The sequence below is a fragment of the Copidosoma floridanum genome, unplaced genomic scaffold (assembly GCF_036245765.1).
Source record: "Copidosoma floridanum isolate Cflo_tuat_1 unplaced genomic scaffold, Cflo_Japanese_pri ptg000020l, whole genome shotgun sequence".
NCBI lineage: Eukaryota > Metazoa > Arthropoda > Insecta > Hymenoptera > Encyrtidae > Copidosoma > Copidosoma floridanum.
Genome location: NW_028321897.1, coordinates 26003960 through 26022695, shown reverse-complemented (window position 1 = coordinate 26022695; position 18736 = coordinate 26003960). Strand labels below are relative to the sequence as shown.

General features: G+C 30.5%; 1 protein-coding gene across 4 annotated transcripts in view; it reads left to right on the top strand.

Annotated features, from left to right (window-relative positions):
- Nup160 (nuclear pore complex protein Nup160) overlaps nucleotides 1–18736 on the top strand; it is a 345777-nt gene that overhangs the window by 254329 nt on the left and 72712 nt on the right. For all 4 annotated transcript variants that reach the window (XM_089593858.1, XM_089593859.1, XM_089593856.1 and 1 more), the window contains 2 exons: nucleotides 9647–9994; nucleotides 10061–10243. In XM_089593858.1, coding sequence (XP_089449984.1) covers nucleotides 9647–9994; nucleotides 10061–10243 — 531 coding nt within the window. The remainder of the gene's footprint in view (nucleotides 1–9646; nucleotides 9995–10060; nucleotides 10244–18736) is intronic.

The following is an 18736-nucleotide window of genomic DNA, read 5'->3' as shown; positions in this document are numbered from 1 at the left end:
ATATACACGTAGATAGTGACTAATCCAAACTTAACGTGTTTCTAACATACACATCGATAACATGGTAGAATTATGCGAAAGTCCACACATTACCCTCACATACATGTGATTGTTCGCATAAGTCACCTCTTTACACACGCACACGCACACACACACACATATCCCTATATTATATAGTTATATGAACGAAAGTGAGTCTTAGCTCTCCCGCTCCCCCTCAGTTCCCCAACAGCTCCCCCTTGACTCACATAGTTATTTGCTTGTTTTAACGTTATTTTTGATCGAATTATAATTATTTTAGTAACCTCCCCCCCGCCCCCCAGCTCTCCCTCGCTCCCCCTCCACCTCTTCCTAAATTTTTTTATTTATTTATTTTTGTTTATTTATTAAATGTTTTATCATCATAAATGTTAAAAAATATATGTAATTTAGTACCCAAGTCATAGTTCGTTTTTAGGGTTTTCCAAGCCACTGATCATAGGTCTTCCTCTGTCTATTCGCTCCCCCTTACTGACTATATGTCTCTGAAGTACCGTTATTTGTTTAACCTAATTAAACTTTTACATTTCAAATCTCTTTCTGGTCCATGTGTACTTTACCCAAATATAAAATTCTTGATTAACTGAGGACTTTATTCACAAAAAGACAGAATTCAGGAGCATGTATAATTAAATAGACAAACACGATGAAGCTTTTGAAACAATAAGTCTTTCTGTTAATTTAATGTTTTGACATTACATGTGTCGTTTTAACCCATTTGTTCTTTTACAACCCTTTCCACATATTTCAAATATTTTTTTTCATGGTTTTTATGAATTAACATATATCTAATTGAATGTGACGATCTTTGAAGTTACATATTTTTGAATTACTGAAAAAATTTCTTTCCAAACAACATTTTCAATTTCTGTTTTATTCTCGGATTCAATTTTAATAAAAATTCTTTTTGGATTCTCACATCTTAATAAAGCAACGTATAATTGTCCGTGAGAGAGTAAAGGTTTTTTAATATACAATTCTGAGGAATTAAAAGTCTGTACTTGTGATTTTTTGATAGTCATAGAAAATGCTAATACTCAGGGAAACTATTTTCTATATAAGACAAAAGGTAATGATGATGAGGTGCCAGTATTTAATGTTATTCTACGAATATAAACTTTGTTTCCTTTTTTTCCTCCCGTTATTATTTCTGCTTCTATATTATACTTAAATAATTTTGTTATTGATTGATTTATTTTTTTTATTTTCTTTTATTATTATTTTTTTATACCGGGTTACCACGATAGCCTACTTGGCCTAGTTGTGGGGGCCACCCACTCACCACCTATGTGTAGGGGTGTATTGCCACATCAATCTCTGAACCTTTTTTCCTTGCATCCTACCTGAATCCATGGGCACAGTGTGAGTATCTCCGGTGGAACACCTTGCCAGTTAAGCTGACACTCTCTGCACCGATGGTGCATCGTATCCACTTGCCACTGTGTAGCCTTTCCCCGGAGAAGACTCCATTATTCCAGGACGTCCACTCCTCGCCGGTTAAGCTGGCGCTCTCTGCCGAAGCATCGGATCCAGGCTAATTAGCATCCCCAGAGAAGCCCCGTATTTCAGGGGCCATTCCTCGCCGGTAAGGCCGGCGATCCCTGCCCGACGCCTGGCATCGGGTCCGCTAATCCCTACCTATAGTCCTAACACTGTTTTGCATTCATGCAGGCCCGAAAACCTGTGGGGCAAGGAAAAAACCCTGGAATTACTCTATAGGAAAATTCCACGGAAAAACCTGCCCCGAAACAGCTGAGGTTACATAGGAACTTTTCCCGATGAAAACAGTTTTTGAAAATATCTGCATTCACCGGGAATCGTACCCACGACCACTAGAACTGCGTTGTATCAGTAACAAGCACGCTCACCACTGAGCCAACGCCACTCCTAAATAATTTTGTTATTTTTAGTCTTGTGCTATTACAAAGACCGTCTGATTTACTTAAATTTCTTATTAACGTTACTATAGCATTAATTTTTAATTTTAATTTGAGTGGTAGAAGACCTTCTCTGATGTTATTTAAAAACTCTATTGGAAAATTAATATTTGTGATATCATCTGTTTTATCAACTCCCTTGTGAGTCGCGTATTCTGCGTTTGTGAAGTCATTCTCAGCCTGCATTGATAATTACACGAGTCATGTTGTTATTTTGTCTACTCAATCTGTTAGTGGAGGGTTAATGCGCGGAGCGCGCAAGGGGGCGTAAGCTTCACTAGTATGTATATATATTGTACATTACAGTGTCATACTTCTGGGTATCACAAGTGTCCACTACTTAAGGCACTCGATACTTTAAAAGAGGATAAATAAAGGGATGGTTGGCCTCGCATTACTGGTAAGGGAAAAAATAAGTAATTGTGCTCGAGGAGATCGCCTGTCTCTTGCATGTACGCAACTTAAAAGTGCAATTTTTTTTTAATCAACATTTTTTTAGGTTTCTCAGCACAACAGTAGACCTTTACAGCCACAGTATAAGTACTATGCACTTTCTGAAACCTACATAAACGAAAATGTTTATAAACATCCTTATCTTTCAACCCTATGCTTCTGTTATTTTAAAAGTTCCCACTTCTGCATTATGTTACATGTTACTTACCTGTTTTTTCGAGTTCATTTATTTAAAAACGACGAAAAACGTTAGATGTGCCATTACTTTAGACAATAATCGAAGAGTAAGAAGAGTATGTTAACTGTAATTAAGAATTGTAAGTTTATTTAAGGTCACACGTGATGATCAATCAAACTGAAAAGCTTACATTTATGATAGTTTTCGTTATCACAAGAAACCTAATAATGTATGTTAAGTATAGCAGATCGAACCCTCAAAAATTCAGCAATTCTGGAATTTTCTCTTATCATAAGCTCTGCTGTCGTTTTTTTTTCATCTAATGGCTTGCACACAGCGAATTGTCTAATAATATTAGGACTGATGGAACTTAGGCAATACGCACCCTGGTAGGCACCGTACAAAGCTGTGGAAGTAGTCTTTTATCAAGTGCGCTATTCAGTTGAATAGTTATTGTATAAAAACAATCGGTTGTAACCAAACAAATATTGAATATTATCAAACAATAAAATGCATGATAAATATGCTCAAGAATATATGGGTGATTCTCCGTATAACTCCATATTTGTGAAGAGGCTTGTATTTTCATACATAGATAATATATTGTTATGGGTCAAAACATATTTTTAAAAAAACCACAACAATATTTATATTATTCTTTTCTTTTACCATCATAAAATTTGAATCAACATGAAAATGTAACGTCCCGTGCCTGAAGAAGCCACAATTCTCATTATTCTGTATAGTCTTGGAGACTCTGACAAACATTTTAATTCTTTGTACTCACTTTATTTAATAAAACTCACATTAAAGATTTAAAATTCAGGATATAATTATAAATATATTATGCGTTTATCAATTCATCGGGTAATCAACATTGAAGATGGAATTTTTTTGATAATTTATGATGACATAGAAAATATTTTTTTTAAATAATAGAGATATTTAAAAAAAAAATCTATTTAACGAAAATTGGTAGTTGTCAATCGGGGAATAAGAAAAAAAATTATTCTATACATATTGAATGCCTTGAGCAGTTGCTTTTCAACTTTATTTACGCATAAGGGGTGCGTATGTTTTTTGTTGTAACTCCCCTGCCATTTAATAGATTTTAAAGAAACCAGTATGTACCTGTGTAAGTATGATTCAAATCTAAGTACATTCAGTTTAAAATATTTGGATGGATATAGATTTATTAAATCTCATTTTAGACATTTTAATTGTAAAAATAGTCGAATGTAACGTCCCCTGCCACTGTAACGTCCCCTGTCATTCATGCAAAAATGCATCAAAAAGATTTTATTACTATATTGCCACGAAGAAATAGTTGATTGTTGATTCAAATAATATTATTGGGATATTTCAGAGATTAGCTAATGTATATATATATAGGTAATAGATGTATAAATAATACTAGAGTCGACTAGAGTCATAGTGTGCTTCGCGCGAATACGCTTTCGCCGCGTTTGCTTAAGACGCGATATTCGACAGAAATTCGATATTTTGCGAGGCTGCTATGCATGAGAAAGACAAATGATAAAAACTTGCACTATGAATTAATATTAAAGGAAGAATATACAAAGAGGACAGTCATATAATCGACTAAATTGGGGCTTGATCACGATTTCCAATATATTCCAAAATTGTCTTTGCTCCAAAAAAATCCAGCGCTGTTATTGGTTGACCAATGTTTCAATTGACAAATCAGAGCGCTGGATTTTCTTGAGCCAAGCCAATTGTTCGATGTATGTGTGTGTGTGTGTATATATATATATATATATATATATATATATATATATATATAAAATCGTGATCAACTTCATTTGTAGTTTGTGGAAAACAATAAAAAAATATTAAATGAAAATGTTATCAAAAAAAAAACTTTGGAAATTAGGGAGAAAAAAAAAATTTGCAAGAAAACAAGTAAGGTAGATTTTGATGATACAAAAAAAAGGTACAAAGCGAAATATTGTTGTAGAAAAACCAAAAAAAATAAAAAAGTCTGATGTTAAATAATAAAAAAAAAAGCGTAAAAAATTTGTAATATATATTCTTTGTATGTATATTAAGGTGAATACTTATGTATTTTCATGAAACTTGTATTTTTTGGTGTGATCAATAAATTATTCTTTTTTGATAAATTACGTAAGTGTATTTAATTTTATTTTTATAATACATGTCATTTCCGTGGCAGGGATGTAATTCCCCTGCCTTTCAAATTTGCAATGCATCTCGTAAATTTGTTAAAAGCTGCTCTCCCGCACTACTATTGCAGGCATTTTCTAGTAATAATATAAGGATAATATTCCCCCCCACAAAAGACTCGAAAACACGTTTTTATTTTCAGAAAAAGTTGACGTCGAAATGTGGAGTTATACGGAGAATCACCCATATATGAGCAAATACCAGAAACTTTTTATTTTCTGTCCCTGACCATTGATTCAATCAGATCTCTATTTTTTTCCAACTTTTGACTGTAGTTTCATTCTCTAGATATTATTCTAGGTAAAAAACGCAACAACGGGTATTATATGGCTTTTATTATTTAATTAGAGTGCATAGAAGCTGAAAAAGTGTCAAAAACGCTAAACTTTTTTTGTCCTTTTCAAAAATGTGTTCCTTTGATACGCTGTAACTTTTGGACCACAGCTCCAAACGACTTGAAATTTTGCGCAGAGTTAACTATTGACAGAATCTTTGAAAAACTTTCACGATTAGAGGTGTGATCCTAATTGGAAATAAATGGTGGAGGCATAAAGTTGTGTCCCTACTTTTTAACTCAAACCATATTTTTTGATATTTTGTTATGCCACTTTTGGAGCATTTGTTAAATCACCAGTAGAACAATTTTTCATTAAACTACATTAAAAACCAAAGAAATTAGTGTATTGGACTTTAATGTGCTCTCTAATGTGAGCCAGAAATAAAATCATAATTACAAAAAAGGTCGCAAACATGATTTTAAAAAATCAGTATTTTTACTTGCACATCGCGAATTTTCGTAAACATCTCATAAAAACCATTGTTCATCTCTAAGTTCAATGCAATAAATAAATAGCCAGTTTGCTAAATGGATCCCACGTATGCAACACGAAAAAAAATTTGATTTTTGCCCTAGAGTGAAAGGACCTCGAAAAGCGCCAATAGCGCCAATATTTCAAATTTTGAAAAATTCATAACTTTTTCTGACAGCGATATAAAGAAATTTTACAAGAGATCTTTTCTTCTTAAAATTGGCTAAATTTTTTTCTTTAAATTGTCCAAGCCAAAAATGAAAAATTCTTGTAATTCGGGCCTTCCACACAACACAAAAATAAATCAAATTTTTTTTTGTTGAGATATTTTTGTAAAAAAATAAATTTAGCATTTCGTAACAAGACTTCACACCAAATTTTAGGAGTGTGCTACAAAATTTAGAGAATTTTACTTTTTTGCCTCAAAATAAAAAGTTACTGGGATTTGCTCGCATTCCTTATACACACACACATATATATATATATATATATATATATATATATTAGAATGTTTTAACCTTTGAGGGAAACATATTATTGAATCCTATTATCTTAAGAACAAAATAAGATAACAATCAAAAAGATAGAGTGGAAATTCGTGAGAAGCAAAAATTGTGGCCGTTTTTTGAGCTTCTTGGACTACTGTGCGTCGTGCGTCGGTTTGCATACAAGAATTTTCGCCCGATTTCAGCTAGAGAAAGCAGAACTTCTGCGCTGGCTCAAAGCGAATAAGATGGCTTACTTCTTAATCGACCTTTTTTAAATCATAAAGTAAGGTCTGCCAGATTTCGAAAACATTAAAAAAGGTAATTTTTTCCAAAGCAAACAAGTGTTAAACATGAATCTAGCCGCTTGTGTGTTGAAGTTTCAAACAAAATTGAATATGGCTCTACTGTTATCTATTCTTAGGAGTCCTAAGTATATATAATCGAAAGTAAGATTTATAGCTGAGAAAAATAGCAATCAACGTACAAAAAAAAATCATTCTGAAAGAGGGTATTAAGTTAGGTGTTTGCTACCCAAATTGTTTTGCTACAAATAATTGAGTTATTAGTCCGCTATTGCAAAAAACGTGAATTTTCTTACATCTTGGCTTAAGAGTTAACTAGAGAATCCTTTTTTTAATTAAAACGTAAGATTTTATTCTCATTAAAAAATAGTGAATTCGGGTAATTTTTTTTTATGATTAAAATTTGTTTTCAACGTTTGAAGTTTTTGAATTTTGTAATGAAAGCTTCTCATAACGTCCATAACGTTATAGTTGTAAGCGAGATCTAAAGCCTCAAGCCAGCTAGTTACATTATTGAAATTAACACTACTGAATAATAATTTATTGAAAAACTTATTTGACTGTCCTAATCATCAAATTTTGGTTAATGGATACTTGAAAAAGGTTGTATTGAGAACAATTAACTTTTATCTACCGAAGGTGCAGTGAACATCAAAATTTGATTTAAAAAATCCGCTCAATCACTTTAAACCTTTGGGCCTTTGGGCTGCACTTCTCCACTCTAATAATAAAAAGTAATAATAACAATAAAAAATAATAATAGCAATAAGAATATTGATAGTAATAACTATAAAAATAATAGTAATAATAATATTATTAATAACAATAATAATGATAATAATAATGACAATAATAATGATATATCAGAATAAGTCAAAAAATGAATAGTAATTTTTTCATAATTTATTGCACATAATGTTTTTCCGAATAAAATCAAAATTTTTTACGAAGTAATCACAGACAATATTTCTTGAAATTAAAGGCTTCATAATAATAATCTAAGTAAAATTTGAAAGTTTAATTTTTTTTCCTCAAAATCACTTCAAAACTAAAAAATTAAAATTTAAAGCCTTGGCTAATCAAAATCTATGGAAAGGATCTTAAGATACGATCATAAAAAAGGACGATGCAAAATAAAAACAAGTTTTATGTACATATTTAGTATAATGTGAGAAAATTTTTTAAATAATTATAGAATTTTCCCTTAGTATACTACAAAAAATCGTGTTTTTGTAAACAAAGAAATCGTAATAACCACCTTCATAATGTATAACCCTTCATTTCTTCCTGCACTACTATGAAAATGAGATAACATTAATTTGTTCAATCACTCAATTATTTAAATGGATGAACGGTTTCTGAGATGTGACTAGTTACATACACATACTCACGTGCGCGCGCGCGTGCACAGTGTTCACTGTGTAACATACATAAAAAAAATAAATAAAAATAAAAATAAAAAAAAATTAAAAAAAAACTGAAATGTTGTGGTAACTTAAACTCAATCATTTAGTATATTACTCACCTAGGGAGGAAAAATAAAGAATGTCTCAGATTGCAGGCAATTGATAAGCATGCGATCTGAGGGATTCTTTGTTTCCTTCCATGGGTTGTATACGATTTTTCGTCAATCCGTCGCCGAGAGAAAGGATTTTCGTTATGCGAAGTGGGACGAAAGTTCCTACTTTCGGTGCAGTATGATGAAAAACAATAATTTATAAATTAAAACATGTATAAAGATAAAAACCTAACTTTTTTGAAGGTAAAAATAAAAGGGTTGCTAAGTTGGCTGAGCTATTCGTATAATTTATATGCTAATTTGGAATTTCATAATTTACTGTTTTAAGGCATACTTTTATTTTAAGCAGCTTATGTAATCTAATAAAAAATCTTTTTAAATAATAAATGCATTGAATATCGTGACTTTAGAAGAATAACATGTTTAAAATAATAAAAAATGTACAGAGAACATTTAAGAATAGTTTGGAGGATCAGAGAAAATTGAGCATGCTAGAGAGAAGTTAACAGTTTTAGAAAGAAATTGGGAGTAAAGAAATAGTACAGAGACAACTGAGCCTGCGGCGAAAGAGACAAGCTACAGTTTCTGCTTCCCCCACCATCAAACTTTATTTTCTCGAGCGCTCGCTCTACAACCGCTAACTCATCTTGCTCTCGCTTTCCTTACGACTTTTTTTTGCTACTCTTGATTCTCTCATTTATTATCCATAGTTCTCCAAACAACTCTTTCGTTTCTATATCTCACTTTTTTCACTCTATGATTTTCTTAGCTGTGAGAACTACAGAGCTTAAGAGCACACGTATAAAACTTGCCTTACCTTTCACTCTAAAATAAAGTTAGCTTTTTTATGGTGTTTGTTAATTACTGCCAAAACTGTTTTTTATCGCTAAAACAGATTAAGTTAAATTTTTGTTCATGTTTCGTAATTTTTTAACCATATATCTTTTTATAAATTTCTTTATGCTTTATTTTTACGACTTTTTATGGGATATGATTGCGATGGACACTTCGATTTATTAAATTGACATTACAAGTTTTTACTACATTTACGATTTTCGTACAGTAAAAGAATAGTTTTAGTAATTCATTATACATTTTTGAAGGAAATTATTTGTTTGGATGTCTAAAGCTTTATTAAAAAATTCTGCTGCCTCGGACTAACAATTAGTTTGACTTTAAACTTATATCTCACGTGTTGTTGTGGTTTAGAGCTACTGATATTTAGGACTTGCTTAAAAATTTATGGTACATCTTAATAAAAGAAATTTTTTTAAGTTTTATATGTTATCCTTGTAGAAATTGCTTTATTTTATGATAACTATTGAAGTATTTTAAGTCCACTATCATTCCTTTTCAAAATATTGCTAATTCAACATTAGTGGTATTGAATCAACGCTGATACTTATGTATAAGTTTTCTTAAACGTTTTTTTTTTTTTAAACTTTTTTAAATTAAATTGTTTTTACCATAAGAGTTCATGTTTTATCAAAAAAGAGAACTAATGTTTTTCCATTTAGAGTATACCATGTGTGGTTATTAAAAAACTATTATCTTATACCCTTAAAAAACTAGTAATCTGAGTGATGCACAATTGACACATTATTTCTAAATTATTAAAAGATTGCTACGTTTCTACATTTCTATTAGTCACTAAAACGAAATATCATATTTTTATATTTTAAATGCTCCAATACAACAAGTATTTTTAATTTTTAGCCGCCTCAACGATGTATGAACAAGCCGTCCGTCTTGGTCAAGAACCTCCAGTATTATCATTTTTATTAAGACAAGCGCGTTGTTATCTTGCTGCTATGAACGCTTTGCAATTGGTAGATAATGATTATAGATGGATAGTTCGACCATTTTTTAAAAGAAATTGTGTAGACAAGGATTGTTGTTGGACTAATAAAAAAATTTTAGATTCTAATGAAATTCTACGATACAAAATAGTTAACCATTTAGAAATTTTAGAAGTTAACGACATAAAAAAAGAATATTTATTATGTGAAGCTCAACTTAAAATCGTCCAACTAAATTCAGATATATGTACTTCAGCTCAACCAAGTAAAACAATTTTCTTTTGTGACAAGTGATTAATGTCTAAGACATTTAATTTTCAATGTTTTTCAGATCCATCAGAGATAATAACTGTTTTATCTAGAGTTGGCCTATTTTCGAACGCTTTGGACATCTGCGAATCATTTGATTTAGACAAAACTTTTGTTTTAGAAACCTTAGCTGCTGAGTGTGCAAGATCATATCGTTATAATAATTTGAAATCATGGGACTGGCTTTATCCAAATGACATTTCTGGTTAGTATTTGATTTTAACATCTCTAACAAATTTTATTTTACATAAAAAATACATAGGTCAGAAGACTATGATACCTTTCAAGCTAACCTAATTACTCTTTATTCATTAAAAGTTTTAAAGTGTCTGAAACTTTGAAGATAAGGTTGTACTAGGCTTGAAGGAAAAATTTTACTCTTTCAGCAGTAATGATAGATTACAAGACTTTGTTTTGTATTTTTACTCTTAGGAGATGATCTTTTTCTACATTAATTAAATAATAAAATTTTTTTCATCTTAAGTATTGTCCCGCTGCAGAAACAGTTCCCAGACTGCTTTCTTAAACAAGTTTTATGTCCTAAATACTTATTGTATTCAGCTTATTGCACCAATTTCCGGAAAAGTAACATGTTTTCTTCTTAAACGAATTTCTGTTGATGAGAAACGAATTTAAAAAAGTTAGATGCGTATCGCAATTTGGTATTTTCCTATATAATCGTGTGGTTAGTACTTGCATAGCGTAAACTTAAAGTCAGAAGGGGACTTCCGGAAAAGGCAGGATAAGTGGAAGAGAGAAAGAAAGAGAGTGATAGATAGAAAGAAGGAGAGAAAGAGAGGGAATGTTAGAAGAGGGGGATAGCCAAGTTGTGCATGAAGTGTGTTAAAATGACCGCAGACGCTGCGGTAGCAAGAAATGTACATTAGTTTATGCAGTATATAGATAAGGTACATACGTACTGCTGCAGAACTATACAGGAGTCTAATCAAGTGCTTTGATAAATGTAATTCCATTTGAACGTTGTATAGCCTATTCTGTATGCATAAATGCGCCATTCTTTTTCCTTGTTCGTAGGTTGGCTAACACTTAAACTTGAAATTGATCGTAAGATTTGAAACATTCAATGGGAACAGTGGTTTGTTGGCACATAGTATGTAATAAGCAGATGTTCTTGATCTGTTAAATATACCTATTTACTGGCATATGTAAAGGATTAGGTGAAATAATTTTTTTTGTTCTTTAACCCATGATTCAAAAACTTTTATCTGAATTGAGTGCATTTTTTTGCCTAAAAAATTTTTCAACGATACATATTCACAATGAAATACTAAGTAAACAAGTAGCTGAGGATGGGAGCTTTTTTTGGTTAAAGCCAATCAATTTAAACGAATGTTTTGGTCATGAGATATGTGACTGTAAAGTTTGTTCCAAAAGTGTAGAATATCTCTCCGATCCATTGTACTTTGTCCGTGAATTTTTAGCAAAACCAAACACTGCCATGGTTCTTTAGCCATTATGTTTGGCAGAAGTAATTTCGTACAGCTTTTTCAAATCCCCAGAATTCAAAAAAATCTATAAGGAAATTAATTTTTAGAAACCAAGAAGATAAAAACTGCCTTGCTGAATAATATAGCACAAAATCATTATTAGAAGTGCTTAAAGAATAGAAAACCATGTAAGTACAAGTCATACTATATCTTTGGAAGATAACTGTAAAAATATAAAATTAACACTGTTGAATAAATAAAAATATCTTGGCAATAACACAAGGTACCCTTAATTTTCAACACTACTTGTACTTTGACTACTTTTTTGCTATACAGTTTTTTTTAATGTATTGCTATAAATTGTTTTTTTAAGTACTTTGAGGAAAATAGATGATTTAATTGTCAAGCCTGTTTATATTATCGGAGGTCTGAGCCATAAATACAAAAAATTAATCAGACGCTTACGTATACGCACCCAGTATACTTTTTCTATTAAATTTATCTAATAATGCAGCCTACAAAATTCTTAAAATCAGTTTTAGCGCGGTTCCTGAATAAAAACCTACAGAAAATGCATATTTTATCATCGTATTTTGCTGCATTTATCACGTAACATGCATCATGTAGATCTAATGATTATATTATAAAAGTTATCAAGAATACAAATCACAGTCATATTTTAAACTTGCCTTACCTCCTGTATTCATCAACATTATAGCCGATAATAATAGCACTCTTTGTACCGAGCATCTGTTATCGAGCTCATATTCTACATTGCTATCATTTGTTAGCTTACTTAATTCTCTTTCATGTCGGAGTTTTAGTAAGATTTATTTTTAGTGCTCTAACTTACCTTACTTATTTACCTAAAAGAATTTTATGAATTTAAATATCACACGTACATATCTTAATGTAAATATAACGTAACTGACAATGAGTAAATTTTAAGGAGTTCGATGATAGAGGCTCGATACTCAGGCCAAGAAAATCTTTTTCTATTCCATTGATAATGGATATACTCATTAATTCTTTTCAGTAGAAAAATTTACACATACAGTAAATGAATTGACAGTTCACTTCAATCACAATGAAATATTTTGGCACACATTTTTTAATTCTGTGAGTATTCTTGAATCATCTAAAAACCTTTGATAATTGGGCCATCTATCTTCAGTATTGAAAAAAATTTATCATCATCATCTTTATTATATCCATCATCCGCATCGGCATTTTTATTTTTATTTTTATTTTTATCATTATTATTTTTTTTTTTTTCTTTTCTTATTTTTTCTCTTTTTTCCTGTATTTTAGGTTATCCAAAAAGCCTTTAAGCACGATAGAAAGAGGTACAAAACCCTTTCTTGTATGGGACTTGCAGTCCGTGTAAAGATGTTGTCTTCAACTATGATATTCGTAGCGATACAGACTAAATACTCACGAAACTGGCAAGATCCATTTCCTGGGATGCTTGGCTCAGGGTTCTTTCGTATTAAAACTTTCAACCGAAGCCACAGAGTGTTAACCGTTGATATGGCTTCCCATCTGGGCGTCGTCACTGTCATGATGTTACTTTCTCTTTCCTATGTCAGTCATCTTCTGTTTTTCGAGATGAATCGATTTCCGTTACTTTTTCTTGCTGTTGAGTTGAGTAAGTCAGAGCAGCTTGATTCCGAAGTTACTTTTACGATTAAACGAAGTTACTTTTCTTGCGTTATAAGTTTTGGGTAAAAAGGTGAATATTATATATGAAACGAATCATAAGCAAATATAGAGGAAATTCCTTCTTTTTGAAAAGGTCCTAGCGCTCAATGACTGCAAGTTATGAAAATATTTATAGATAGGTGATAGTAGTAACTCTCACAATGCAGTTACATAGCATACACTACCACTGTCAGTGGGATTTTCTACCGGGTCGACTATCATCCCAACTGTAAAGCGTCTACTATACTGAAAATTGAAAGGCGCTAACTCACAGCGTATGGAGTATAGGCGAAACTGCCACAGTGCAGCGCTGCGCTCTGTGTCTTCATGTTTTTTTTTTTTTTCAAAAAGTCATAGCTCTTAATGAAAAAAAGATATTGAGATAAAACTTCGTCGACAGCATAGAAAAAGGAGTTGTACACTATAGGAAAACTATAGCCGAGTCCCTTTTAGTACTAGCTAAGACAGGAAACTCAAGTAAAAATAAAATTTTCCGCCCTCGGGTGGTTTTGGAAGGCTGGTACTTCCTCGGGCAAAAAAGCAGTTTTCCGATACTCGTTCGTAAAGTCTCCTTTACGAACCTCGTTACGGACCTCGCCTTTGGCTTGGGCCGCAAACCTCTCGGTTCGCAAACAAAGACTTTTTAAACTCGTAGGAAAACTACTAATTCGTCAGATTTGCGTGAAATAAGGCTCTAATTTGTTTAAGAAAATTTTTATGTTCATATATGATCGATAACTGTGTATTGGACTATGTGTTTATATTCGTCACAGTCTTACAACCCTAATTAAAGTAAAGTTTGCTCACATAACCTCGATAAAGTTGATATTTTCGTAATTTTTGTGCTATTTACAGCAAATTTCCGGTGAAAATTACTTTATTACTGTTTTGGTAATCATTTGTGACTAAAAAATAAAATAAATTTTATTTTGAGTGTAATAATCAAACACAACCTCAAATCTCAGCGCAAATATTGTTTTTCTGTTCTAAAAAAATTTCAAACTAAACGAAAAACCTTTTGAAGCTCATTACTTATGTACTTAACATTGAAAAATTTCAGTTTTAAAACAAAGTGATGTATATAATGTATTTATTTTTGTATTAGTATTGCTATCATACTAGTTTACCAGTTTCTAATATTTGACGTGCTTTGAGCGATGTAATTATTATATTTTTGTTTTATTCTTAAATATTTATGCTACACTTTTTAAAGAGATACAAATTTGGTGATAGTTTTCTACTCTCTGAATCTTTACAGACAAGCTAAATCTTTGCCATCTTTATTAGCTTTTAAGTAAATGCTACAATAACTAATCGAGCAAACTATAATTAAGTAGTTGTAATAAAAACGTAGGGTATTCTAAAATATGGAAATTAAACTTTATATCACATTGAATTTTATGTCATACTGATATCAATCACAAACAGCTTCTTACTGTTATTTTTTGTTAAGGAGACGATAAAAAAATTAAACAGTAGTTTTCCAAACCCATTTATATACAGTAAACTTATTTCATTTTCAGTATTTCTTCAATTTAATATAATTACATTTTTTCTAAATACTACCACCGTCGATTTTTTATTCATTCTGTGATTGTTTACTATCATTAAAATTCAATAAAGACAGAAGAGGATCAGCTAGATACATGCCTCTGTTTATCACATTCGTTAATCTATCTTTTCTACTCGTTTGTCTTGCATGATCTTTTATGTTTAGTCGATGAAATCTTTGCCAAGACTCGCTTGCATTAAAAAAAAATCATGGGAAATGGAAGCTTTCGTGTGATTTGGCAACCATGCATAATCAATTTATGCACAGTTGAACTTTATTCAACTCAAGGGTACAATTCATAGTACATGCAGTATGTAGCTTAACACATTTTAGTTCTTCTAGTATGTCTAACGAAACTTTTCTTCCACATCTGAATGAAACTAACATCGTACAAAAATTGAGAACTAATTTTTCATTGAATCCTAATGTGGCAGCGAATTTTTATAGATCATTAAAACATTTTCTCTTAAGATTACCAGTATTTGTAGTTCCTTTACCTTGAAGGACTTAATCTAGTCTTACACTAAATGTGCCGTACAAATTTTTTTGAACTTTGCTTCTTTGGGCTTAAATAGACCTAACATAAATTTATCTAAGTGATTATGAACAAAGTAAACATCGAAATATGCAAGGAAAGTCGTAAATAAAAAAAAGAATCTGCCTATAATACTAGTAAGCAGATCGTTAAACTACAAAATGACTAACAGATAAATTAAAGCAAAAGTAAAAAAGCAGTAAGTTTTTGACATTTTATTATGTACATGGGATTTGATTTACAAATAAGAGTTGAAAGAAAGAAATAATATATATTTGACGTAACGTATGTTACCTGACTTATTTTTCGTTCAGGGTTTTATTGTAGTTTTGTGAGTCAAATGTAAGAAGTTCTGAAAGGATCTACTTTTGCAGTGTAAAAAGACATATTCCGAATTTTAAATGATGTTGTACTATTTTCAACAAAAGCATTACTACACTTTTCGTCAAATAATAATGTAAATATGGTGAACATAACGTTAACAGCTTTATCATTAGATTATTTAAAATTGTGAGTCACTAGAGCCGTTAGCTATTATGACCAATGATTTTGTGGAGTTTCATTTATTCATTTTTTACTACCTTGTGTTTATTGCAACTGAATAACTAATAATATGGAAATGGAGAGTGACTGTTAACGGTCAAAAGAATCATTATCTGGATTCTCCCACTTTTAATGTGCGTTTAGGTAACCCTATAAACTATCGTACCCAATTATTCCATGAAATTTTAAGCTCCTTAAAGTATTACGATTTTATTTGGATGCAACTCCATCACAAATCCTTTCTACTGTCTTGTTTAAAATACTTTAAAGTAACACGTAATATTGTAATTTTCAGTAAAAAGTGTTACTGGGTAAACATTCATTTTTAGCTTCACGAATAGCATTGTAACCAGAATAAATATTACAGTTTCTTTCTTTTGTAAGATAAATGTCTCTATTATGACCATAAATTTTATCATACTTGCTTCTTTGATTTTTTTTGTTAACTGTGAGCTTTAATCGTAGAAATTTTGGTATTAGCTGGTGCGTTATAAATTGACCATTATTATTCTAATTTTTGAATATGGTTTTTAATTGTTAAAATACTTTATTTTATAAAAAAATTACAAGACCAGAACGTACTAAAAATAAATATTAAGTACGTGACAAAATGTGTATGATATAAATTGTACCTATTGTTTCATATTATGTCCCTATTTATGAAACTTTTTAAAAACGTAAATTTAGTATACTATTTTAAGACAATTTAAGTTTTTTCACTTGCATAACACTATTTTATTTAATAAAAATAATTATATTGTTTATTTGTTGACTAGATGTATATAAATTACTCGTTGAAGTATCCCTATTTATAGAATTATCTTTAAAATTCATTCATTGTATGTAAAATACAATTTTTTTTGTGAATTCATAAAGATACATAAAATATAGAACTACCACAGTTTTTTATTAAGATAGTTGTACAACCAATAAATAAATTTTCGTACTCCATGAATACGGACAGTTACCTTACCTTTTAACAATCTTCAAATAGCATTAACTTAAATTTTCCTCCAAAAAAATACAAGTGCAGTTTCTTCTGTATGTTTTATGCATATGTCTTAAATTTGATATAATATAATTACTATTTGCAATTATTTCATAATCTTTCACTTGAACTACAAAATAACGCTAAGAAGCTTGCACAAGTAGAAGTAGTAAAAAAGTTTTTCAATCGCCGTGTTTATGTTCCCGTTTTTTAATTTGTATACTTGTGTTATGTAACAGTTGCTTTCTAGCTAAAATAAGCAGAGATGAGAACACTCATCCTACAAAACAAAAACTGATAATGCTTATTGCTAAGGCTTGAGGTGTTAAAAATTTAAACAACCCCTTTAAAAAATGGCATAGAAATACTTCTAAAAATATCATAAAAATTAAAGTACTAGACATTCGAAGAGATGTTTTTAAAATTCGTATAGACATAAAGTCTATTCGCTGCGCTTGAACACACTTAATTGTAACTTGTTTATATTCGTCACCTTTTTTTTTTAGTAGATCAGGCCTTTTCCTGGCTAAGACCTATAGTTTACATATCTTTATTTCATTTCATGTTAGTGATTAATTTAAAGAAAACACTCGTATCGAACATTCACCTGCACTGTCTTTTTTTATTTTTTCTTGTCATTGCTTTTGTGAATCCTTACAGCTAATTTTATTTTCGGTTATACTCAAAGCTTTCTGTAAAACGTCAATGTTAACAACATTATTTTCTAAAAATTGAAGGGCCGTATTTGATACTGTAGTAGGACCAGCATCATCGACTCAAAAACGCTTTTTTCCAAAATTTCCTTTGATCTTTTCAGTTTTGTTGGCCTATCACCGTTACTTTTGAAGTTTTCTTACGTAATGAAAAGAAGTAAATTTAAAAAAAAAACATCAAAACACTAACGATACTGATGGACGCAACATGAAGCCTTGGAGCATAGAAATATGTAACTATCATAATGCCAGTTTGATAACATGGTTGTTAGTAAAAAAAAAAAAAATGTATGTTCCAATTTTATATTTTTGTATGCCAACTATGGATTTAATAACCATACAACAAATTAACTTTTAGCATTAGTCATGACAGTTGTGTATAAAATTATGTAACAAAAATATAAATGAAAAATCTTTTTTTTCTGATATCAGACACACATCTAAACTGTAACGTTAAATAATAATGTTCATACACACTACCAGACTTTGAAGTCTCACAGTACTCTTGGTCACTTACCGAAATACATGGGTGCGTTTAAATACAGATATTATTAAAAGTTTAATTTAAATCTAAGAAGTTTTATTTTTCTTTTTTAATTTTCAAATTCTTAATTAAAAAAAAAAATTCGATGATGAATAACTCATATTTTACCTGCCATAGACTTATTTTAAAGAAAATCTACATCCAGCGTGGTTCTTGTAGTGGTTATTAACGTTTTCGTGAGTTTTTAAATACATCAGTGGATTGTAATTAATTATTAGTGTATTTTGCAGTATCAATCAAATTAAACAGAAATCTTCTTTTTACTTTTAAAACCATAGGATTAGAAAACTTTTTTGTCTATATATTTGGAAAGTGGTGATAACTATTTACTATGAAAACAAATTACATACTTTTGTATGATAATCCATACCTAAAAATACATAAAACGTACGTGTTAGTACTCGTTAAGTAAAATACACCAAAATTTGTATATTTCAATATTTTAGAGGTTGTAATAGTGAATCAAACTTGCAAGTAGGATAATAAGAATGTAACACACTTTAAATAATGGCAATAACTTTATTTTTAAAGACTGCATTTAAGCGCACACAATCAAAGCAAGAATAAATCCTTATTACAAACGAATCTAACACTTATCATAGGTTTTAGAAGGTTATAAAAGATTCAGTACATGACATTTCATACAAAAAATAAAACAATGCAATTTTCAATTT